Here is a 25,122-nt window from a genome sequence, read left to right on the forward strand (position 1 = left end):
AGAGGGTCCTCCCTGGACTGAGCTCAGCATCACACCCTGTAAACAATAGCCAGCCCCTTGTTTCCTCAACATCTTTCCAAAGGGCAGGCTGAGGAACATCATCCCATGTCGCCAACTTATTCTGGAAAAGGACACTGCAGGAACTGCCCTCGACTGGATGCTGCTGTATTAGTAGACCCCTGCCTCCTCCTAGTCTGAGAATGCAAGAACATTAGCACAGACGGGACAATCTGTACAACAAAGGTCTGGTGCTTAAGGAAAGCAGGACTAGCTACCCAGAATATGGAGGTTAAGCAGACATTTACCCAGGCTGTGGCAGCTGGGGTCACCCTGTCCCATTAGAAACGTGCAGGACAGCAGCTGCAGTGGTGCCAAGGAGCGGCTCTGGAGGAAGCACCCCAGCCCGGCCAGCCCCCAGCCCCATCCCAGCGGGTGGCATAGGCAAGGGTGGCTTCGGGGAGACAGTGGGCACCTAGGGCCTGACGGTCTTCACGTAGCAGCTTGAAGGACAAACTTAGTTAGGGATCCCGACTTGACTCTGTGATGGAGCACTTCCTAAAGTGTGCTCTGTGAGATGTAGGAACGGCCGAGTGTGAAACATCTGGCAAGCACTAGGAGATTCCAGGAGAAACAGGCTTCTCTGTTGAGTGACTCCCCAGCCTGAACAGGCCTCTACCTGACAGGTCTTGCTGTGCAGCATTTCCCAAACATCCATTCCCACAGAGCCCTTTATTGGCAGAGCATCTGACAGGCCCTGTCCAGGGGCGCGTTGCTCTACGGCCCAGCCTCCTAGTGCAGAGGCTCCCCACTGGGTCTTCACAGGGTTCTCTGGTCCATGCCAGTGGCTCAGCAGCTGTGATGCCACTTCACAAGCAGGGCAGTGGCCAGTGGCTCCCCCAACCTTCCAGCTCTCTAAGTTCCAGAGTGACTATGAAGACCAGTGCCAACCACAAAACTTTCCAGGCTAAGATGGGGTATAGGTCCCTCAAGTTTGGCTCCCAGCAAGTGGCGGGTGAGCCAAGTGTACTGTGTCATAAGCATTAGGAGAGAGGGCTGGCCACGCAGGCCCAGGGAGCAGTGTCATCTCCCTCCGCCTCCAGAGCCTGCACACCCATGGGGGCAGCCACCCATTCAGGTGAGCACCAGTCACAGCAGCAGCACCCAATGGTGGAATACCTTGTGCTATGCTGGGAGCTGGAGAATTCTCCCCTACTTTCTAACACCGTTACATGAGGTGGAGGTGGGGTGGGCTCCAATGTATCAATCTCGATTTCCCTCTCCTCTCTGCATCCTGCACCCCAAAGTTGGGTCAAGCATGACCCAGGCAGAGTCTGACTCAGAAGCTGTCACCAGCGCTGAAATCTGAAACAGTAATAACCTCCAATGTACCAATTCCACACTCTGATTTGACACGCTACCAAATGGAGGGACTACGAGGTAGGGGATCAGGAAACCCCACTGAGAGATGAATAAAGGAAAACATGGTTTTAAGTGATGCCAACATTTTTTTTTTTTGTATTTTTCTGAAGCTGCAAACGGGGAGAAACAGTCAGACAGACTCCCGCATGCGCCCGACCAGGATCCACCCGGCACGCCCACCAGGGGCGACGCTCTGCCCACCAGGGGGCGATGCTCTGCCCCTCCAGGGCATCGCTCTGTCGCGACCAGAGCCACTCTAGCGCCTGGGGCAGAGGTCAAGGAGCCATCCCCAGCGCCCCGGCCATCCTTGCTCCAATGGAGCCTTGGCTGCGGGAGGGGAAGAGAGAGACAGAGAGGAAGGAGGGGGTGGGGGTGGAGAAGCAAATGGGCGCTTCCCCTATGTGCCCTGGCTGGGAATCGAACCCGGGTCCCCCGCATGCCAGGCCGACGCTCTACCACTGAGCCAACCGGCCAGGGCCAGATGCCAACATTTTTTAAACTCAAATTATGCCACTTCCTTCAAACTGTGACAAATGAACCCAAACAAGTGGCCACAGTCAGTGCAGCTCAAGGGAGACTGACCTGAGGCACGTCCCTATCAAAACCAGTTCCCAGCAGGGCTCACACTGCTGTGCGTCATAGGGTGTCCGCAGTCTTCTCTGAAAGCCTACTGAGCTGGGAAGAAAGACCCTTGTGCTGGACTCCGCCCTTCAATCCTGGCAAAGGGTCATCTCTGGAACTGGCATCCCTGGCCAGGTCCAGTGCGGGCTCCTGTCCCCAGCAGGCAGCTCACATAGGTCTCCCCTGAAAGGAGAGAGAGATTCGCAGGAGCTCCTGCCCGAGTTCTTGCTGCTTCCCACCGGAACGGAACTCAGCAGACAGCTCCCTGAAGGTGGCGCACACACGGCGGGCCTCGATGTGTCTGCGGTGGATGGCATGTTTCCACTGGTGCCGTGCGGCTCCGCTGAGTACAAGCAGAGAGCGGCGGGGTAAGGGGATGGCCACCTCCACCTCCTGGCACAGGACGGACCGGCCGGGGGCCATCACACCTTCCACCAAGGCTTCTGGGAAGCCAGATGGGGCCAGGCACAGCAGTAGGCTGCCAGGCGCCTCTCGGGACATGGACAGCACAGTGGGGGACAGGAGGTTGAGGCTCACCAGCCGCTCCCCCCACAACCAGGTGTCATCCAGGTGGGGGTCGATGGCTGAGCCCCGCTCGGGGCAGTAGTCCAGGTTACATTGCTCCACGGGGCGGAAGTCCTCCAGGACGGGGTAGAGGTCCATTCTCCGCACCACGTCCCGGCTGAAGCTGGGGAGGCCTTGGAAGCCAGTGGTCTTGAGCTTTTGTTTCCGAAAGTTGACTTTGGGGCCATAGTCCTGACAAATGAAGACAAAAAGAAAGTGGAGAAGTGTCTGAGTTTACAGAAATGTTATCACGTGCTAGGTCTAAAGAATTTAATCACAGAGACCAAAAAAAAGCAAAAATTTCTGACTTCATGGGACTGACATTCTAGTAGGAAGAGGCCAACACCATAGAGATATAAACAAACAGCAAACATCAGATGGCAGTAAATGCTAAGGAAAAAATAAAGCCGAGAAGAGGGATACAAAGTGTTGGGGGATGTCTCAGCCCAGGTACCCCAGAAAGCAGAGCTAGAGACAAAGGGCCCACACGCAGGTCGGGTTTCCAGGACATGATGCCCAGGGGTCAGGATCTGGGAAGGATGAGCAGCAAGTGAGGAAGGCCAGTCCAGAGCAGCATTATCAAAGTGGGAACACCGGGCACAACTGGGGTTCCTAACCGCGAGGGAGAACAGTGATCATGTGACCCAGCAGGTCTACCTAGTATACCCAAGAGAAATGAAAATAAGTCCACACAGAAACTTACAAGTGTTCATAGCAGCACTATTCACAGTGCCCCAGAAATAGAAACCACCCAAGTGTTCACCAACTGATGAGTAGATAAACAAATAGTGTATCCATACAATGGAATATAATTCAGTGATAAAAAGCAGTAAAACACTTACACATGCTACAAAGTGATGAACCTGAAGACATTAGGCTAAGAGAAACACAGCAAACATTAAAGGTCACATATTGTCTAGTCCCATTTGTATGCAATGTCTAGGCCAAATCCACAGACAGAAAATAGATTAGTGGTTGCCAGGGGACAGGGGAACAGGGAGGGACTGCCAGTGAGTGCGGGTTTCCTTCGGGGTGATGAAAATGTTCCAGAACCAGACAGTGACAATGGCTGCACTACACTGCGACTATACTAAAAACCAACCCACTGAACTGGACATTTTAAATGCGCAAATTTTACAGTATGCGGCTTCTATCTAAAAAGCAAAACAAAAAATTAGGGAGGAGCTGTCTAGAACACGCCTGAGATTTATGGCCTGAAATCTGGTATGAAAGGGGAGCACTTCCCTGCAGACTCCTGCCATCTCTGGCCCCCCTTTAGTGGGGGGTGGCTCCGTCTGGTGGGACTTTCTCCTTCCATGTTTGGCATGTCACCGAGTGCCAGGGCGAGCCAGCTAGGCCTGACGCTAGGCAGGGGCTGGCAGAAAGCCTGAGATGGGAGTAAGCGGGCAGAGGGCTGAGGAACTGGACCCTTTAAGGAGCATGGAGGAGTCTGATGTGACTGTGGTGCAGGACATCAGAGACCAGCAGTGAAAACAAAGGTTGGGCTGACCCAGCACAGGGCCGGCCTTCCAGGGCACTGTAAGGACTTTGTGTTTAAGTTGAGATGGGGAGCCCGGAGGGTTTGTAACAGAGCCGTGAGGTCATTTGATGAGGAGTCACAGTCCTGAGTCACCTTCCTTTCTACTGAAAACTGACTGCAGGGGGGCGAGGGCTGTCCCAGGAAGCCCCGGAAGGAATCCCAGGGAGGGAACCAGGGCTGAGTGTTATGTGGTGGCGGCCATGGTGGCAGTGGCAGGGAGGGTGTGTTCTCAGATTCAGACAGGGTTTGAAGGAAGTGCTAATGGGAATTAACAAGACAGAGACACCTGGAGAGATCCATCTCCAGCCTGTGCAGGTAGAAGGTGGAATTTGCCAAGATGGGACACTGCAGGGGGCGTGGACATGGGGGTCTGAAATACAGTGCCGGTGATAGGGCCATGGCTTACTAAGATCAGCAAGGGGGCATCTGGAGCAGGAAGACGCCAGGCCCCAGAAATGCACCTGAGAACCTGCCGCTGGGTTCAGGGCATGGAAGTCAGTGACAGAAACAGTTCTGAGTGGGGTAAGTAGGAATGAGAGGAGAGGAACTGAAGACAAAATAAACAACTCTTGAGTAATTCTGCTCCAGGGAAGAGATGGAGCTCAGTGGGAGGCTGGGGGAAATGATCCAGTATAGGCAAAATTCATCTTGCAGAGAGAGGGAAGCAATGCTAGACAAGAACTCCTGAGGAAAGGGACCAGCACACAGCTGGAGCCCTCGGGGAAGCCCTGGGCATGGGTAAGGGAACAGCACCCATCCGTGGCAGGCAGGTGGGCAGATGCATGTGTTTTCTCATTTCCATAATACTAATTCTAACCCTTAGTCTTTTTTTCTCATATGTGCCTTGACCGGGAGGCTACAGCAGAGCCAGTGACCCCTTGCTCAAGCCAGCGACCATGGGGTCATGTCTATGACGCTCAAACCTGCAACCCCGCCCTCAAGCTGGTGAGCCCATGCTTAAGCCAGCGACCTCGGAGTTAGAACCTGAGTCCTCCGTGTCCCAGTCCGACATTGCCTGGTCAGGCACCCTTAAGTCTTCATTTTAATACCCCAATGCTAGTCTTAAACCTAACATTGCAACTCTAATCCCTAGCTAATGCATTCTCCCCAACTTTTCCCAGTTTTTTAAAGAAGAGAAATACACTATTTACTTCCTGACTTCAAAATAAAAATAGGTTCATTGTAGCAAATTTATTGTAGCACTTGTTTCCTGGTTTTAAAGCTATTAATATGTAGCTTCATTGTAGAAAATGTGGAAAAGAAGAAAAGCACAAGGAAGAAATAAAAATGCCACCCATTTTTGTGGGTGTTGGCCTGCACGCCACCTATAATTCACATAGTACACACACATGTGCGCATACACACACTTCTTCATTGTTGTATAACCACGTGCACTTTAAATACAGAATTAGGACATCTTCCCATGCCATTAAGTACTAATATATGTCTACAATGTTTTATAATGGCTATGTAGTATTCGATGGTCCATCAGAATCTGATTTTATTTCACCACCCACAGTCAAATCATTTCCTGTCACCATATATCTGGCCCCTTTACCCTTTCCTACCCTCCACCCCCTTCCCTCTGGCAACCACCATACCATTGTCTGTGCCTATGAGTTTCAGTTTTATATCCCACAAATGAATGAAATCCTGTGATTCTTAGCTTTTTATGACTGACTTATTTCACTTAGCATGATATTCTCAAGGTCCATTCATGTTGTTATAAATGGTGGTATTCACCATTTCTTATGGCTGAGTAGTTAGTATTCCGTTGTACATATGTCTCACATCTTCTTTATCCAGTCCTCTACAGAAGGAAACTTTGGCTGTCTCCACGTCTAATGTCTGTTTTTCTGAGAGGCAAGATCACCAGTGGAGAGTATGGAGGGAAATAGAGCTTTGGAAGGACAGCACCTAAGCTACAGCCTGGGGGAGGTGGGTATGACTGTGGGAACATGAGGGCCCAGAGCTGGGGGGGGGACACCTGACAGCAGGTAGCACATGGGTACAAGGGAGGGGGAAGCTGGACTTGACCAAGGCTGTGGTTGAGCAGAAAAAGTACAATGAAGCAAAGGGCTGAAGGTCGAGGCGGCACCCAAGAAATGGACTGTAATAACGGCTGTGGTACAGGGTAAGGAAAGACGATGGGGTGGGGGAGAAAGTGAAAGGTGGCTGGATGGAAGTCTCAGAGATTCTGGTGGGGGCAAGGACTGCTGGAGATGAGGAATGGAGGCGTGACCTAGACAGAGAGGAGCGGGACTGAGGGAGGAGGGGGCTGTGACCCTGGACAAAGGGAAGGCCTAAAAATATGTCAAACTGATGGGGAGAGAAATTGAGACACGAAGGCATCTGACAGCCTTCAAGAAACCCTCCCTGGCCCAAATATATGGCCCAGGCAGTGGCGCAGTGGATAAAGCGTAGGACTACGATGCTGAGGACCAGGTTTGAGACCCCGAGGTTGCCAGCTTGAGCGCGGGCTCATCTAGTTTGAGCAAAAGCTCACCAGCTTGGACCCAAGGTCGCTGGCTCAAGCAAGGGGTTACTCGGTCTGCTGAAGGCCCGCGGTCAAGGCACATATGAGAAAGCAATCAGCCTGACCAGGTGGTGGCACAGTGGATAGAGCGTCGGACTGGGATGCGGAAGGACCCAGGTTCGAGACCCCGAGGTCGCCAGCTTGAGCGCGGGCTCATCTGGTTTGAGCAAAGAGCTCACTAGCTTGGACCCAAGGTTGCTGGCTCCAGCAGGGGGTTACTCGGTCTGCTGAAGGCCCGCGGTCAAGGCAGATGTGAGAAAGCAATCAATGAACAACTAAGAAGTCGCAACGCGCAACGAGAAACTGATGATTGATGCTTCTCATTTCTCTCTGTTCCTGTCTGTCTGTCCCTGTCTATCTCTGCCTCTGTAAAAAAAAAAAAAAAAAAAAAAAAAAAAAGCAATCAATGAACTAAGGTGTCGCAATGTGCAATGAAAAACTAATGATTGATGCTTCTCATCTCTCCGTTCCAGTCTGTCTGTCCCTGTCTATCCCTCTCTCTGACTCTCTCTGTCTCTGTAATAAAAAATAAATTAATTAAAAAAAATTTAAGAAAAAAACCAAACCCTCCCTGGCAGTCACCAGCACTAGCCAGCTGTGAGAGGCAGAAAGAACTGAGGGGCCATCTGCCCCAGAGTCCTGGCTCACTGGCATCCTGCTGGGACGGTGAGCAGGCCAAGCAGGCTGGGCTCACCCCTGGTATGGCTTCAGAGGAGACACTGAGCAGGAGCTGAGCAAAGTGGTCCAGCACAGGGACTGTCCTCTGATACGCCCGACCCCCTCCCAAGCTGGGGCCAGCCTACCTGCTTTCTCCGTCCGGACTGGGAGAGCTTCCAAGGCTCACAGTCCATCAGCTGCACCATCTCAGTTTCTTCCTCCTGGGTCACGAAGTCCTCTATCAGTGTCACGCCAGGGAAGGGGAAGGCCCAGCCTTCAAAGTCAGACTCCTGGGCCCCCACAGCCCAGCCAGTGTCCGTGTAGTAAATAAAACGATGTGTTTTCTGTAAAAGAAGACAGGGGTCCTGGAGCCACTGGAGCCTGCTTCCCAGAGGCCCTCTCAGGAACAGCCCCTGCCCAATAAAGGGTTTGTCCTCCCCTGAAGCCACTTTGGAAGGCAGTAGGAGTCTAAAGGGAGGCCAAATCCCTGCTGAGGCTGCCTCCTGGGAAAGGCCCTGTCACTTTCCCTATCCACACAAGGGAAGAGCACCCGCATAACCGTTTTCATTCTCCATTTTATTTATTTATTTATTTATTTATTTATTTATTTATTTATTTATTTATTTATTTTTTACAGAGACAGAGACAGAGAGTGAGTCAGAGAGAGGGATAGACAGGGACAGACAGGAACGGAGAGAGATGAGAAGCATCAATCATTAGTTTTTCGTTGTGCATTGCAACACCTTAGCTGTTCATTGATTGCTTTCTCATATGTGCCTTGACCGCGGGCCTTCAGCAGACCGAGTAACCCCTTGCTGGAGCCAGCGATCCTGGGTTCAAGCTGGTGGGCTTTTCCTCAAACCAGATGAGCCCGCGCTCAAGCTGGCGACCTCGGGGTCTCGAACCCAGGTCCTCTGCATCGCAGTCCGGTGCTCTATCCCCTGCGCCACCGCCTGGTCAGGCTCATTCTCCATTTTAGAGATGAGGTGGCCACAAGGCTCAACAAAGTTAAGGAACTAGCCTGAGGCTGCACGGCTGGGGAACAGCCTGCAATCCATGTCATAGTCCTCAGCCGTGTGAGAATTAAAGGAGAACACTGGAGTCAAAGTGTCCAGCCCAGACCAGAAGTTTGAGAAATATGCTAAACCCCTAAAGCTGAGGCCCTGGGGTTGTCCAGGGGTGAGCAGCCCAGGCTGGAAGGCCAGAGGGGAGAAGCCCTCTCCAGTCCAGGTGGGGATGTCTCTGGCCCTGTCCTTTGGTGACAGCCAAAGGCACTGTCTGAATTTCCCTTCAAAAAAGAGCAGAGCTTGGCAGTCACCGAGAGCAGAGCTGGGCTGACAATCTTCTGCTGCAGTCTCTCCGGATCGGCCTGAGGTTGTGAGCGAAGGCCATCCTCATCCTAGGCAGCTCCCAACCAGTGACCCAGCAGAACCTGGTCATTTCTGTCCAACATGGATGGGACTCCTCTAACAGGCACTTGCTTTGGAGCTCCCAACTGGGTTGGCCATGACATTGACAGATCTACATGGCAGTTTGAGGTCCTCCCTGACCAATTAATTCTGCTTCCTCCTCCTTTATATTCCATAGGCACTGCTACCACCCCATCTCTGAACCACCAAGTCCTCTGTCTCTGACATTTCACATGGGACATGTTAAATGTGAGAGTCATCCTGGACATTTTGGCCATCCCTCAGCCACCGTGTTGGGTGGGTGCTACCCCTAGAGCAGTGGTTCTCAAAGTGTGTGCCAGGGTGCACTGGTGCGCCCTAGATTTCCAGGTGTGCCCTATGGTATTCCAGGGAAATATGCACCTGTTGGGGACCTAAAAACCAACAGGGTTTTTGGAGTTTAGATTTTTGGGGGACAGAGGTGTGGGGAATTGGCTGTAAGCTGACAGTCTACCCAACCCTCCACCTGATTAGGCTGCAAAAGGCTGTTAAGCTGTGGTGCTGGATTGTTTACACTACCCCCATGTTCCCCAGAAAGACTGGAGAAGTTTCTTCTATCCTTAGTTTGGTGTAAAGTTAAGATGATATGTATGGTGGGGGTTTTCTGCACTCAACACAACAGTAAAGAGAGAGGAATTCTTGAATGGATTGACGAGGAAATGAGAGTTTGCCTTTCAAATATATGCCCAAACATTGAAGAAATCGCTAGGACACATCAGGCTCATGTTTCTCATAAACACAAGAATGAAAAACTTAACACATTCTCATCGGGACCTGCTGAATTTACAAAATCTTACTAAGAATGTATCTATATACATAAAAAGATAACTTTTTTGTTTTTAATTTTTTAACCCCTCTTTTTTACAAATTCTAAAAAGCATAACTCAAAAAATGTAACAAAAATGTTTTTTAATGTCAGAATAAATTTAATTTTGTCATATTTATTTCATTTAATTACCATAAAAGCACACTTGGACTTTATATTTTTTTCTTTGACTTAATTATTATAACATATTTCTCAGAAACTTGTATACAGTGCGCCTACAATTATTTATAGGATTTTAAATGCATCCCCGACTTCAAAAAGTTTGAGAACCACTGCCCTAGAGTATACTGTGTCTCCACAGCCACAAACACAGTTCAGAACTTTGGTGCTTTTTAAAAAAGTTTATGTGGTAAAACATATATAACATAAAATTTACTGTCTTTAAAACTTTTTCAGTGTATAGTTTAGTGTGTTAAGTACATTCACTCTATTGTGCAAACAGTCTGCAGAACTTTTCACCTTACTAAACCATGTACCCATTAAACAACTCCCCTTTTTCCTTCCCCCAGCCCCTGACAACCACCATGCCACTTTCTGTCTCTATGATTGTGACTATTATAGGTAGTATCAATGGAATCATACAGCACTTGTCCTTTTGTGACTGCCTTATTTCACTTAACATAATATTTTCAAGGTTCATCTATGTTGTAGCACGTATCACTAATTTCTTTCCTTTTGAAGCCTGAGTGATATTCTATTTATGTATGTATGTATTGCTTTTTGTTTATCCGTTTATCCATCAATGGACACTTGCATTGCTTCCACCGTGAATGTGCAAATATTTCTTCGAGACTCTGCTTTCAATTCTTTTGGGTATATCTCTAGAATTGTTGGATCATATGGTAATTCTACTTTAAAAAAACAAAAACAAAAAAACCCCACATTTATTTATTGATTTTAGCTAGAGAGGAAGGCAGGGGAAGACAGAAACATCGATTTGTTCCTGTATGTGCCCTGACCAGGATCAAACCAGCAAACTCTGTGCTTGAGGACAATGCTCTAACCAGCCGAACTATCCTGCAAGGGCTGGTAAGTCTACTTTTAACTGTCTGAGAAACCTTTCTACTGTTTTCCTCAGGATCTTCCACACTTTTACCAGAGACATGGCAACAGTTTCTTCACTGGCTTCCCAGCCTTCATATCTTTCTATGAGCTCCCAAGATTCTTCTAAAATTCACATTTCCTTTAAAATAAAACCCTTTAGGAGCTCTCCATGGCCCCCAAGACAAGTCCCAGCCTGCCCAGTAGCCACACACAGGGCCCTCTGTGGTTCGGCCCCTCTGACTTCATCTCTCTCACCAGAAGCATCACCCGCATCCAAGCACCTGCCACTACTCCAGGCCCATACTCAAGGTGTTCCCCCAGCTGGAATGCCCTTCCAACCAATTAAAGTACTTCTAGACCCATCCAAAGGCTAGGTCGTTTTTTTGTTAATTAACTGGAATTAATTTCCTCCTTGCTCTTTTCCGTCCAAAGCCTTCTGGACCCTTTTGCCCTGGCTTTCGGCACCCTCTACTCTTTCCATATCGTCCGCACAGGGGCCAGTGAAGCTCCCGGGCCCAGACCGAAGGGGGGAGGGATGTTGTTACGTGATGGCTTGCTGTCAGACTCCCCAGCCAGGTCCCAGAGGTGAGCTGTGGGCGGACTGCACCCACGTCCCAAACCCTTCCGTACTCCAAGCCCACTCCTCAAAGCCCGCATCTCTTCACCCTCGTAACATCCCCACCGCCGTGAACCCCTAACACGGTTTGACCCGGGACCGTATGTATGGTCAGTCTGGGCCTCAGTTTCCCCTTATGAAGAATACAGTTGTGGGCGCGCTTCCTCTCCCAGCCCTTACCTGTGGGGGGTGCTGCCAGGGTGGATCACCTCCACGCTGCCGCTCGCAAATCAGACAGGTCCGGATGCCCTTGCAGCCGCATTCCCGGAGGATCTCGGGGGCCGCCACCACCGCAGCCGCCATCGCTACGTCCTGTAGGCCAACGCGCAGGCGCGGGGGCGCGGGGTCCGCCGGAACTTGTAGTCCGGACACGGGAACCCCGCTCCCACTTCCTTCCGGTCATTGCCAGCGAGGGGCTTGTGCGGCGCCGCCTCCTGGTCTCCGCCAGCCGCGAGCGCCAACGGCTGGCTCCTGCGGACATCGGAGCCGCTGATACTGCCGGCGCGGGCAGCGCCTCCTCGCCATGGGACCTCTCTCGCCGCGGCTGCTGATGCAGCGGGGGCGACCCAAGAGCGACCGGCTGGGGAAGATCCGGAGCCTGGAGTAAGAGGCGGGCGGGGACGACAGGGGGTTCGGGAGTGAGCCTGGGACCCTTATTCGGCTCCGTTATCATCTCCCTGTCGGTTGGGCGGAGTCTCTAATCACTCGGGCCAAACGCGGTCCTCTCCTCGGGAGGTGGGCCGGGTGGGCCCCGAGTGGCCTCACCCTGAAGAGGGCCCGGGCTACTAAGAACAGCCGTGCAGAAAGAGAATTGAGCAACCTGTTGAGAGCATTACAGAGGGCGTGGGTAGTACAGAGGAGGCCCCTCCAGAGGATCAGGGGAAGCATCCTGGAGAGGGTCAGCGACACTAAGTCCTAAAGTAGTTACAAGATTTTAAGAAGTAAGGTGTTGGAGAGAGGCTGTGCATATACAAAGAATGTTAGGTGAAAAAGCCTTCGGAGTCACTCTGGGCGGCCATAGGTGAGGGGCTAGAGACCTGCCTGCTGCCTGAGCACTCACCATCTGCCTCCTACTCCAGCCTGTCAGGGCTGAAGCTGCTCTCAGAGCACTTGGACCCCAAGCTCCTGAGCCGACTGACACAGCTGCAAGAGCTGGACCTCTCCAACAACCAGCTGGAGACACTACCCGCCAATCTGGGCCTGTCCCACCTGCGCATCCTCCGCTGTGCCAACAACCAGCTGGGGGACGTCACTGCCTTGTGCCAGTTTCCACAGCTCGAGGAGCTCAGCCTGGAGGGCAACCCTTTCCTGACAGTAAGTGGGTTCTCCTGGCTGCCCCATATCTGGGGCCAGCACTCTTGGGCTTCAGCTCAGCTCAGCAGCCCGAGTCATTCATCTCTTGTTCCCCAGGTCAGCGACAATCTGAAAGTCTCCTTTCTCCTGCCCAAGCTGCGTAAAGTCAATGGCAAAGATGCTTCCTTCACTTCCTGTCAGGTGGAGAGCCTGAACCGGGAGCTGACTAGCAGAGTAAGGGGGCTGGGAGGTGTCTCTTAGTTGGGAACAGTCAGGAGCCTTTAGGAGCAAGTGGCAGGCATCAACATTGGGAAGACACTGAGGGAGCTTTACAGGGGCTCTCTTCCCTGACACCAAGTGATCCTTAGCCCCTAGCCTGACACGTTTGCTTTAAGCCTGGTTTTGGTGCTTGGCATCTTGCCCCTGGGGGTGGGGGGTCCTGCCCTCCAGGTGTGCAGGGCCCAGCATGGGAGGCTGAGACACTGTAACAGTAACTTTACCTTGGACAAACCTGGTGTGTGTGTGTTTCTGTGTGTGTTGCTTAGATTTATGCAGCATGCAGCTAAGAAGGCTGTGGTTTAGGGAGGCAGTGAGGTTGAGATACCTGTGCACATGAGTTTGGGGGCTATGGGGCCATGGTGGTTCTAGGGGTGGACTGGGCCTGGATCTGGTCCCTCTTGTGCCAGGTCACAGCTCACTGGGAGAAGTTCATGGCCTCACTGAGCCCTGAGGAGGCTGAGAAGGCCCAGGCTGATTTTGTGAGGTCTGCCGTCAGGGATGTCCACTACGGGCCCGAGTCCCTCAGCGAGTTCACCCAGTGGCGGGTATGTCCTCACCCCACTGTACTGAGAGTCTGTTCTCCTAGCTCCTTGCTGGCTCCCATGCCCTGAGTTGCCCTGGAGGTCTTTGGCTGTGGGGAATGAGGCGGGGCGGGGCGGGGCGGGAAAGGTACCACTATTGGCTGGAAAGGCCCTTTCCCAGCTCAGGAAGCACAAGCTCCCTCTGACTGGGTGTCTGTGGAGGGGATGAGAGGCCCCAGGACTGTGCAGCTTGTTGATGGCCTGGTTCCACCCAGGTGTGGATGATCTCTGAGGAGCTGGTAGCCTCTGGTGGGACCCAGAGACCTGAGGCAGACGTCCCGGAGAAGTCCCTGAAAGCCACAATTGCCCAGGAGCCCAGGGTGAGTGTGATTCTGTGTGGCTCCCAGGGCTTGGAGGGCCTGCATTGGCCCTTCCTTCCTGGGGAGGCAGAGCCCAGGGGACAGCCTCTGATGCCTGAGGTACTTCCTTCTGACCCTGGACCAGTCCTCGCCTCCTACACCCGTGGGTGGGTCCAGTCCAGGCTGTGATAGGAAAAGAGCTCTGAGTAGATGGACCCATGGCCACCAGGCTCTCAGCCACCTGTTCCTCCACACAGGCCAGGCCAGTGGCCTTGAAACGGCCAGATGATGTCCCACTCAACCTCTCTCCCAACAAGCGGGTGTGTACCTCCCCACTGACCCAGGTGGAGGGCTGCCCCATGGGCTTTGGTGGCAGCCAGGTAAGCTATAGTAGGGTGGCAGGGAGTAGATGGCTGGGAGCAAGGGTTGGGGCAGCTCTGACCCGCTTCTGCCCCCACAGCCTGCCCTGAAGCTGGAGCCCCTGCACTTCCTGCAGTGCCACAGCAAGAACAACAGCCCTGAGGACCTTGAGACCCAGCTCTGGGCCTGTGCCTTTGAACCGGCCTGGGAGGAGGGTATAACTTTGGTGGGCAGACAGAGAAAGGCCACAGGGAACAGCAGAACAAGCTTTCTAGGCAGGGGGCCTGGAATTGCCACCTGGAGGGGGGCTGCCTGGGCAATGGGGGAACCATGAAGGACAGAAAGCTTAAAACTGTCTTCAAGGCCAGGAGAAGGGAACTGCAGGGGGAAAACACAGGAAATATTTTTACTAGGGCTGATCTCTCAAAACAGGGTGTGCAGGAGCCTCATCCCAGACTGTGGCTACATGTGGCGGAGAGGCTGTGTGTGTGATCGACTGCCAGACAGGCATCGTACTGCACAAGTACAAGGCACCTGGCGAGGTGAGTGCCAGGGTCCTGCTCCTGCAGGACAGTGGGCAGAACCCTGGGGGCAGGAGTGCCACCTGCCTTTTTATTTGATGCTGGGCTCATTTCCCAGATTTGATCCTGTGTGCAGGTGCACACGTGTAGCTCTGCCCCTTGGTGACTGCTCCCCCCCTCCCCCGCCCCAGGAGTTCTTCTCGGTGGCCTGGACAGCCCTGACAGTGGTCACACACACAGGCCACAAGAAGCGCTGGAGCGTGTTGGCAGCTGCCGGCCTGCGGGGCCAGGTTCGGCTGCTACATGTGCGTGCTGGCTTCTGCTGCGGGGTCGTTCGGGCCCACAAGAAGGCCATCGCCACCCTCTGCTTCAGCCCCACGCATGAGACCCACCTGTTCAGTAAGACCGTCTCTCCACCCCCCCAGAGCTCCCTCAGCACCCCTGGCCTGCAGCCTGATGCCTCAGTGCTCCCTCCCTGTGATGGTAGGGGACTCCTGTGGCTGGCATATCAGACTGGGCTGCCAAGGTTGGCTCCACCAGGAGAGGAGCAGTGTGGCTTTGTGGACAAGTAACTGGGCTTCAGATTCTTACTTTTTCCCCAATCTGCTCTGTGGCCTTGGAGCTTTCTGACAACCTGGCCACTCTGTCTGTGACCTGGGGGGATACCCCTGGCCCTTCAGTTACAGTGAGGCCCTCAGTGACGATGTGTGAGCAGAGGCCTACAAAGACAGCTGCCTGGTGTGGCACATTAGGTTAGAGTAAGATAGGAATTATCAGCCATGGCCCGCCCTCCCTGCTTCAGAGGGGCTGGTCTTGGAATCATGGTCTCACCTTGGGTGCAAGAGACCAGGGTCTCCTCAGAGCCACCTCTCCCCTTCCCACTCCCTCTCAGCGGCATCCTATGACAAACGGATCATCCTCTGGGACATCGGGGTCCCCAACCAAGATTACAGATTCCAGGCCAGGTGATGCTTTGGGCAGGGCTGGTGAGAGGCTGCCAGGCTGGGTGGACACCTGGGTCCATGGCCTCATGCTCTCCCTCTCCCCCCACTGGCAGCCAGCTGCTCACACTCGATACCACATCCACCCCCCTGCGCCTCTGCCCCGTTGCTTCCTGCCCGGATGCCTACCTGCTGGCTGGCTGTGAGGGTGGCTGCTGCTGCTGGGATGTGCGGCTGGAGCAGCCTCAAAAGAGGAGGTGAGGTGGGTGGGGTGCCTTGAAAGCCAAGCCTCAGAGCTGGGAGCTGCTACCGCAGATGTCTGACCCAGGCACACCTGCCAGAGGTGGTGGCCAAACCATGCGTACTGCCCTGGGTAACCACAGGGGCTATTTTCAGGGTCTTCTTCACAGAGCTGGCCTGTCCCAGCCTCCTGCTAGTCTCTTGAGTAAAGGTCCCTGTGACCTGTTCCTTCGCTGGGTCCCCCTCTGGACTGTGATCACCTCACCTTCAACCTGGGGCTTTACTGCCACCCATGGTTTGCCACTTACCAGCAGTGTGACCTTCCTGTGCTAGTATATTTCCTCATCTGTAAAGTTGGGACAGTAACTAGCATGCCAGGGCCAGTGGAGGACAAGGGCAGGGACGAGGCCCTGGAAGGGCCAGGCTGAGGCTTGTGGCTCACCCAGGCTATCTGGAGGGCCTGAGACAGAGCTCAGCATGGTGTCTCAGCCTTCTGGGGGCCCCAAGCCTAGTAGAGGAGACACAGTAAACAAAGGTGGCCAGTAAAACACCACAAAGCATCGTGTGAGTGAGCTATGAAGGAGAGAGAACCGGGTGCTCTAAGAGGGGAACAGGAAGGCCAAGGGGGCTCTGAAGAGGTGACCAGTGGCAGAAGGTTGTGTTCAGTTCATGCTTTCCACATGAGCCTTGTGAGGGAGTCAGGTGGTAGTAGTGAATACTTGAGGAACTGTACAAAGGCCAGTGGTAGGGGGAGCTGGCTGATCAGGGAGTCTGGCCATGGCTTGGAAACCAGAGGAAATGGTCCATGAGGTAGCAGGGTTGCTCAGGCCAGGGTGCACTGGTTTTGTTGGCCATGGTAAGATTCTGAGTTTTACCATCAGTGCCATGAATAGCCTGGGAAGAATTTTAGGGTTAGGTGGCAGGAGTGGATGTAGCAGCTGCTACACGGAGGGCAGTCGTCCACCTAAGTTGGTGGTGGCCCTGTACTACACCTAGCAGTCAAGCCCCGGGTCTGCCTCCTCCCTCCCTTCCCGTGCCCACTCACATCTGCCTGGTCCCCCAGTCCTGTGGCATTTCTTCACCACAGCACAGCTGTCTGCTCCTCAGTTAGGACCTGGGCTGCCCTTCTTGCTTCCAGGTGTCCTCCAGGACTCTGGGGAGCTGCTGGATGGCCTTTCCAAGTGCTGCTACCCTACACACAGTCAGCTTGGAAACACCGAGCAGCTACTGTCCCTACTGTCCTCAAGGTCACAGCAAACCCCTCCCCAGTCTGTCGCTTCTTGGGTCCTGAGCACTCAGCTGGAAATGCCTTCCTCCTGCTCATCTCTGTCCCAGAGGCACTGCCTCTCCAGAACGCTCATGGCCACACCACCCCCATCCTGGGAACCAGCTCCTCGTGCTTTCGAGTCCCCACCACCTGTGACTTAGTATACTGAGGTGCTGGCTCCCATTTTGAGGGTGAAACTTAATCCCTCCAGGGCCCAGAAGAGATTCTTGGTTGCATTTTCTGAGCTCTACACAGGGCAGGGCCCACCATAGGGGCCCAATGAATGGTTCATTGAATGAATGAGAAACTGCATCCACAATAGTCTGACCAGCATCTTTTGCCCCACAGGGTGTGTGAGGTGGAGTTTGTATTCTCTGAGGGCTCCGAGGCATCTGGCCAGAGAGTGGACGGGCTGGCATTTGTGAATGAGGATGTCGTGGGTGAGTGAGCCTGGCTTGGGACAATCTGGCTATCAGGGACCCAAACAGACCCTGGTAAGGCCTTTGTGGGTTGTTTCTTCCCGGGCTGGGGTTTAGATCTGAGCTTCTGAGCTTGCTGTGGAGCAAGAAAGCCTAGAGAGGCCTCCCCAGGCGCAGTTCTCCATTCTCCCTTCTCCCTCACAGCCTCCAAGGGGAGTAACCTAGGCACCATCTGCCTGTGGAGCTGGAGCCAGACGTGGGTGGGCCGTGGCACCCAGTCCACAGTGGCGGTGGTGATCCTGGCTCAGCTGCAGTGGTCACCTACTGACTTGGCCTACTTCTCACTCAGCACCTGTCCTGGTGAGCCCACCCACCCTCCCTAGCCCATCTTCTACTCCTGGAGAATGCCTCACCTTAGATTCCAATCTTTTGTCCTGGCAGATAAAGGGATTGTGCTCTGTGGGGACGAGGAGGGCAGCGTGTGGGTCTACGATGTCAGGCACATTCTGACGCAGCAGCCTCCACTGCCGGCAACCCCGCAGGCCCCCACGCAGGTAGGCACAGCTCGCTCCTCTCCCCCTGCAGGGGCTGGTGCGGCACAAGGGTTCTGGGATCTAGGAAGGAGCCCAGCCCCCTCTCTCTCCCCTCCAGATCCTTAAGTGGCCGCAACCACAGGCCCTCAGCCACACGGTGACCAAGACCATGGTGAACACGGTGGTGGCCAACCCCACCTTTACCTACCTCACCGCTCTGACAGACTCCAACATTGTAGCCATCTGGAAGAGACACTAGCCTCCAGCAGGAGCTCCAGAGACACAACTTACTCAACTTTTGAGCTAGTGATGAGGAATCTTTTTTATGAGTGAATATTTTTATTAAACTACTATGTAAGAGAAGCCTGGAAGAGCTGTTTGTGGGCCCCCTTGGTGTTGCTATTTTGAGTAAGACAGCCTGACCTGGCAGCTGGGCTTCTACGGCAGAGACTCATGGGAGTCTACAGGTTTTCATGGAAGTAGTGTATAGGTTTGAGCAGGTCTCTTCTGCTCAAGACTGCCTTCACTGCAGCCCCTGGTTCCCCGTTAGTTCAGAATGCGTTTGTTCCTGGCACCCTCTCAGAGAGAAATCTGGATCTCTGGACTAATCTGCTCTGCAGTGTGGCCCCAGAGAAGCCTTGAGACAGGTCATCTACCTCCACTGAGCCTGACAATCCATTTGCTGTGAAGTCCCCCCGCTTCAGCTCACATCTGGGTCTTTTCCCGCCACACTTTATTAGGAAGCTGAGACAATCCAGGTATAGTGGGTGAGGGACTCTGGGATATCTCTAAGGAGGCCCACGGCTGAGGGAAGCTGTTCTCTTCCACTGGTGCCTGGAGAAGGGCCGGATGCAAGGTAGGAAAGGGCCAAGTAAGACTGTTTCCAGCCCACTATTCAATTCCTTCTTGCTTGTCTTTGATGGCCACCTGAGGGAAAAGAAAGGCAGCACACTTAGCTGGAAGGCCAGGTGAGTGCTGGAAACTCAGCCCCAGCATCGCTGACCAAGGTCCACCAGGGAGCTGCTCCCACAGCTCTAGAGTGCAGCCACAAACTGAACAGAACCAGTAAACGCGGCCCTGAACAGCTCCAGGGAGCTGGGCAGCCCCAACCCAAAGGACTCTCTGAGCCCACCGAGCCCACCCCATTACTTTTCTGCAGCAGACATCTTGCTGCCTAGACCTGGAGTCTGATGGAGCAGAGGTGCTTCTTGGTGAGTATATATGTTGAAATCTGACAAACAGGATCTTTCCCACTTTAAGTTGTCTAGATTTTGAGACTCCCTGCATGAATAGGTTTGACCCTACCCTAGGATGAGCTGCCCTCTAGATAAATAACCTGCACACAGCCAGGCCTTAAAAACCACAGAGCAGCCTGATCAGGTGGTGGTGCAGTGGATAGAGCATCGACCTGGGACGCTGAGGACCCAGGTTCGAAACCCTGAGCTCATCAGCTAGAATATGGGGTCATCAACTTGAGCTTGGGATCACAGATATGATCTCATGGTTGCTGGCTTGAGCCCAAAGGTCACTGACTTGAAGCCCAAGGTCACCGCTTGAGCAAGGGGTCACTGGCTTGGCTAGATCCAAGTCAAGGCATGTATGAGAAAGCAATGTTTAAACAACTAAGGTGCTGCAACTATGAGTTGATGCTTCTCATCTCTCTCCTATCCTGTCTCTCACTAAAATAAAAATAAAATAAAACACAGAGCAGCCAGCAGCACCAGAGTACAGACCTGGAGGAGTAGCACTAAAGGACAGTAGGCCCCCTGCTTCCACAGGGACCACAGAAGTGGACAAGGAGGCCCTAGAACACTAGGTACAGTTCCCACCAATGGATGCAGACAGCTAGCCCCAGGCCTCAACTCCATAACCTTAACCATGCTTCCTGGAGGCTATGGTGGAAGTCCCCACTCGGTCATCACCTCCACCTCCCTCCACCCCTACCAAATTAAATCAGAGGAAACAAGCCAGGGTTGTCTGAGGTGTGGGCATGAGAACCCACAACTTGGGCGTACAGGACATCCAGCCCACCCAGCCCAGCCCACACAGCAGGCTCCTCACCCGGAATCGCTCTTCCAGCAGGGAGAGCTCACTAATGAGGTCTGTGATGGCATTGGTGAAGGCCTCCTGGGGGCTGTAGTCGGGAGTGGTCTGCACACGGATGATGATCTTGTGCTCCAAGGGGTGGGGGACTTTGTAGCCAGCAAACAGCACCTGTGGGTCCTTCAACAGCTGTCTGAGATATAGGGATGAGCAGTGAAAAGAGGCTGAGCCTAGTGCTTTTGGAGCTCTGGCCCCTTGTAGCTTACCAGGCCTTCTAGCCAAGGGGCCTTCCTATTGGGTTGAGGCCTGTAAGCAAATGTAGCTGGCAGCTGGCACCAGGTAGTTCCCCTGCTCTTGATTTTTAGCCCCCCCCCCAAAAAAAAAACACACAAGTAAAATAGATACTTAGGAGAAGATAGACTATATGGGGATTCTCCCACACATACCTGTATATCCAGGAGCATCAAGAACCTTTGCTGCTAGCCTGACCACATGGTGGCGCAGTGGATAGAGTGTCAACCTAGGATGCTGAGGACCCAGGTTTGAAACCCTGACATTGCTGACTTGAGTGTGGTGTCATAGACATGAATCCCATGGCTCACTGGCATGATCCCAAAAATTGCTGGCTTGAAGCCCAAGATCACTGGCTTGAGCAAGGGTCACTGGCTCCCCGGTCAAGGCACATATGAAAAAGCAGTCAATGAACAACTAAGGTGCCGCAGCTACTATTATCTCTCTCCCTTCCTCTCTGTCTCTTGTCTCTCTCTCTCTCTCTCTCTCTCACTAAAAAAAAAAAAAGAAAGAAAGAAAGAAAAACTTTAGCTGGTAAACAGGGTTTCTACTCTTCCCGTAAGGGAAGTCAGAGACCTTGCAATGCCCCGAAAGAGACCTCCATAGGCAGTAAAAATCCAGCCAATATTCAGTAAACCAGAACATAAAATCCCCATTTCCAGCCCACAAAGCATCTGGCACAGCAAATAAGGGCAGCAGAGGGAGAAGGCCCAGGCTCTGAGCAGTCAGGGAAATGGAAGTCCTTTAGTTTAGGCCAGTGGTCCCCAACCTTTTTTGGGCCACGGACCGGTTTAAAGTCAGAAAATATTTTCACGAACCGGCCTTTAGGGTGGGACGGATAAATGCACAAAATAAAATTATGCGACTGGCATAAAAACTGTGGTATTTTTAAATATAATTGTCGAGGCCCTGGCCTGTTGGCTCAGCGGTAGAGCATCGGCCTGGCGTGCGGAGGACCTGGGTTCGATTCCCGGCCAGGGCACATAGGAGAAGTGCCCATTTGCTTCTCCACCCCCCCCCTTCCTCTCTGTCTCTCTCTTCCCCTCCCGCAGCCAAGGCTCCATTGGAGCAAAGATGGCCCGGACGCTGGGGATGGCTCCTTGGCCTCTGCCCCAGGCGCTGGAGTGGCTCTGGTCACGGCAGAGCAATGCCCCAGAGGGGCAGAGCGTCGCCCCTGGTGGGCGTGCGGGTGGATCCCGGTCGGGCACATGTGGGAGTCTGTCTGACTGTCTCTCCCCGTTTCCAGCTTCAGAAAAATACAAAAAAAAAAAAAAAAAAAAAATATATATATATATATATATAAATTGTCGAACTTACGAGACAAGCGTCGAGAGTGAGTCTTAGACAAATGTAACAGAGGGAATCTAGTCATATTTTAAAAATAAAACATCGTTCAGGCTTAAATATAAATAAAACGGAAATAATGTAAGTTACTTATTCTTTCTCTGCGGACTGGTACCGGTCCGCAGCCTGGGGGTTGGGGACCACTGCTTTAGGCAACATAGGCTGGCAGTTGCTGTCCACCCTCATGGGGTCCTGTTCCATGAGGTTGTGGTGAAGTGAAGCCAGTGTTGTTTGCTGGGGACATGCTTTCTCCATAGCAGCTCAGTCAGGTGTGAGCACCTAGAGGGAGGGTCCTTGCATAGGTGGGTACGTGGCTCATAAAGCAGAGGAGCAGCAGGGCCCCAGAAAGAGCCAGGGTGCATCACTGGCTTGGTTCAGGGTGGGAGTCAACAAAAGACGGGCAACACCACCCTCTATTTAAAACCAGGAGAGCAGGCAGGCTTCAGCCAAGTCTCAAAACACACAACCTTGGGAAAGACCTGCTTCCCTGATGGTACTTTTCAGCAGTGAAATGACAAGTCCCTGGGCCAGAGTATCAATCACACTGCTAGCCACCTACCTGGCTAGGACTTCACTGTTGTAAACAAATATCTACCAGCCAGTATCAGGTACCCACCAGAGGCACTAGATAACCACCAAGCCCCTCTCTTACCTCTTCCCCTTATTCTACTCAGTTACAATCTCTGGCACAAACATTTTAGAATGCCAAGTGTCAGTGAGGTCATTGTCATGGGCAAGATGAGTGGGAGCTAACCTTGATGACTTCTCCATGCTCATTAGCACAAAGACACACAAGTAGGCTTACCTTTCTGTGGCTTCCTGAATATTCACTTACTTCAGTCAGATAATGAGCCAGTACAGAAATGTGGCTATGTGAATAGGTATTGGTCAGTATCATTTTGAAGATAAGGTACTAAAATGAGTGAACCGCCAGAAGGACTTTACATAGCTCCGAGACTTAAGAAAATCTTCTGGAACTTGTACTTTGCCTCAAAGAACCCCATGAAACATAGCCCCTGAGAGCCTTTGACTTGGAACTTACGATTTAATAATGTTTCCTAGTGTATGATCTTCTTTGTTGATGGTGAACAAACAGGCATTGGGTACCTTGGTGTCCTTGGTAATGGTGATCCTAGGAAGAGAGAGACAAGAGATGGGGGGGGGGAGGGACAGAGGCTCCCTTCCTCCCGAGTCTAAACCCTACCCTTTACGGCTGGCTCAAGTCCCACCTGCTCCTGGAAGCCTTTCTCAATCTCTTCATCTTATAAAGACCTCTCTCACTCAGCTGCAGCGTGTCTATATCCTAACCTGTTACTCCCTGATTCTGTGGGACCCTTGCTTACTCTGAATTGCTCCTTTTCCCTTAGAGCAGAGTTTCTCAGTCTTGGCACCAGTGACATTTTAGACCAGATAACTCTTTTTGGTAGGGGGTTGTCTACACATTTTAGAATAGTAGCAGTAGTCATGGCCTTGACCCACTACATGCCAGTAGCACCTCCTCAATGACAACCAAAAATGTTGGCAGACATTGCCAAAAGTTCCAGGGTGGTCCCCAGCTAAGAAGCACTGCTCTCCTGGGAGACTGCAGTGGCTGACAAGAGCTAGACCGTAAAGCCCTGCATACCAGGCTGTTAAGAGAAGTTTGAAAAACTAGCATTTAAGAGGCTCTTAAGCACTTTACATAAATTACCTCATTTAATCTCCCCTAGACTTACTCTGTGATTTAATACAGTAATAAGCCCATTTTGCAGATGAGGAAAGTAGGGCCTACGGGAGATTAAGTCACTTACCCAAAGACACTAAAGTTCTTAAGAGGGGGTTGCAGGAGCCAAGGCCAGGCTGTCTGACCACCGGACTGTATTTTCCTTTGCTCTGCAAGCACTGAGTCACTGAAGGAATGCACAGTGGAGGGAGCTCGGGTATGGGTCTAACTCTGGTTGCAGCAAGGATTACTTTTTGTTATTTTTTGACAAGAGAGAGTCAGAGAGAAGGATAGACAGGAAGGGAGAGAGATGAGAAGCATCAATTCTTCCTTGCGGCACCTTAATTGCTCATTGATTGTTTTCTCATATGTGCCTTGACCAGGGGGCTACAGCAGAGCGAGTGACCCCTTGCTCAACCCAACGGGCTCAAGCTGGTGAGCTTTGCTCAAACCAGACGAGACTGCGAACCTGGGTCCTCCGCGTCCCAGTCCCACGCTCCATCCACTGCGCTACCGCCTGGTCAGGCTGTGGCGGGGAATTACTTAACATCTCTGAGTCTGTGTCTTCAACCGCAAAGGGGAAACTCACCACCGCCTCGCAGGCCTCTTAAATTTGGCAGACAACGGCGCGAACCTCGGCCCAACCATCCCCCGCCCGGCAGGCTCCACTTACTTCTTCTCGCCTTCGAACAACAAGAACGACTCGAAGGCAGGAGGAGCGTTCATCCTAAAGCCACAGACGCCTACAAGTCTCAGCTGCCAGACCCACCGCCGCCAGAGTACTTCACACAACCTCTTCCGGCTCAGCGGCTGGTTCTGAGTTCGCCGGTGGTGCCGAGCCCATCTGAGGGATGGCTTATTGCCCCCTATCGGACTGGAGGATCTCGCGCAGGCGCTAGAACCCAAGAGGGTCCACGGGAGGCTGGTGGGCCTGCGCATGCGTGAGTTTCTTCGTGGGCGTGCCTTGTCACATGTTCTGAGAGCTAGGAGCTATTCTGCGTCCTGAGATATCTTCCTCCAGGCTAATTGACAACCCTAAGCTGGGGCTGTCTCTGCTTCCCACATCCCTTGATCCGTTTTTGGAAATGTACCCTTGGAGCACACAACAAAAAGCCCCTGAATGGAGAATGGAGTCTTTGGGTATGAGCAGGTGTGGCTGGCGAGGGTGGAAGAAGCCTCATCGGCTCATGGCTGTCCATCCCTTTAACCAGACGGCTGTGTATGGATAAGACCCTGCCAATGCTGCCTGGGCGGATTGTCGCAAGACCCCTGGCAGTGTTGTAACTGGGCTTGTGGCATAGTGAGCTCCTTGTTAGGGGAACAATTCGGTGAGGGCTGGGGCAAAAGACGGGTGTGAGGCTCTGGGAGGGGTAAGTGCATCAGTACTTATTTTGATTAGTTGATATTTTGCAGACAACAGCTTATTATAAAGGCCTTACCTGAGCTGTTTGAAGCAAGGGGGACTGGAGTCTAAGATTCGCTAACGGACCCCTAACAGCTTTCCAGCTGCTTCTCTAGGTCGGGGTAGCAGCCAAGGAGCTCCAAAAGAAATCTGAGCTTCCACTGCCGTTTTCTGGGAAGGGGCCATTTCCTACTTGATCTTTGAGCCCTGGGGTGAGGAAGTGTCATTCCCTGGCAGCACCTCTTTAACTGCTGAGGAATAGAAGGCAACGAAGGTAATTAATGATGCCCTGAGGTTGCAGCCCCACCCCTCTGAGCCATCCAGGAAATATTTGGG

At 52.6% G+C, this 25,122-nt stretch overlaps 3 protein-coding genes across 3 annotated transcripts; 1 reads left to right on the top strand and 2 right to left on the bottom strand.

Annotated features, from left to right (window-relative positions):
- Positions 1-747: 747 nt before the first annotated feature.
- Positions 748-11,654, bottom strand: ALKBH4 (alkB homolog 4, lysine demethylase). The gene is made up of 3 exons (XM_066274479.1): positions 11,452-11,654; positions 7,484-7,681; positions 748-2,796 (listed from the first exon to the last, which is right to left on the bottom strand). The coding sequence occupies exons 1-3, from the start codon at positions 11,572-11,574 to the stop codon at positions 2,209-2,211; spliced, it is 909 nt and encodes a 302-aa protein (XP_066130576.1). The 5' UTR covers positions 11,575-11,654; the 3' UTR covers positions 748-2,208.
- On the top strand, positions 11,646-18,582 carry LRWD1 (leucine rich repeats and WD repeat domain containing 1). The gene is made up of 15 exons (XM_066274477.1): positions 11,646-11,874; positions 12,351-12,585; positions 12,682-12,798; positions 13,251-13,388; positions 13,640-13,744; positions 13,981-14,103; positions 14,184-14,298; positions 14,516-14,625; positions 14,796-15,003; positions 15,497-15,569; positions 15,662-15,802; positions 17,401-17,492; positions 17,676-17,831; positions 17,913-18,025; positions 18,123-18,582. Exons 1-15 carry the CDS (start codon positions 11,795-11,797, stop codon positions 18,261-18,263), a joined length of 1,947 nt encoding a protein of 648 aa, XP_066130574.1. The 5' UTR covers positions 11,646-11,794; the 3' UTR covers positions 18,264-18,582.
- Positions 18,583-18,720: 138 nt separating this feature from the next.
- POLR2J (RNA polymerase II subunit J) lies at positions 18,721-24,213 on the bottom strand. Its single transcript, XM_066274480.1, has 4 exons — positions 24,058-24,213; positions 22,725-22,814; positions 20,066-20,240; positions 18,721-18,931 (listed from the first exon to the last, which is right to left on the bottom strand). The coding sequence occupies exons 1-4, from the start codon at positions 24,108-24,110 to the stop codon at positions 18,896-18,898; spliced, it is 354 nt and encodes a 117-aa protein (XP_066130577.1). The 5' UTR covers positions 24,111-24,213; the 3' UTR covers positions 18,721-18,895.
- Positions 24,214-25,122: the final 909 nt, after the last annotated feature.

Source organism: Saccopteryx bilineata, chromosome 4 (genome assembly GCF_036850765.1).
Source record: "Saccopteryx bilineata isolate mSacBil1 chromosome 4, mSacBil1_pri_phased_curated, whole genome shotgun sequence".
NCBI classification, from domain to species: domain Eukaryota; kingdom Metazoa; phylum Chordata; class Mammalia; order Chiroptera; family Emballonuridae; genus Saccopteryx; species Saccopteryx bilineata.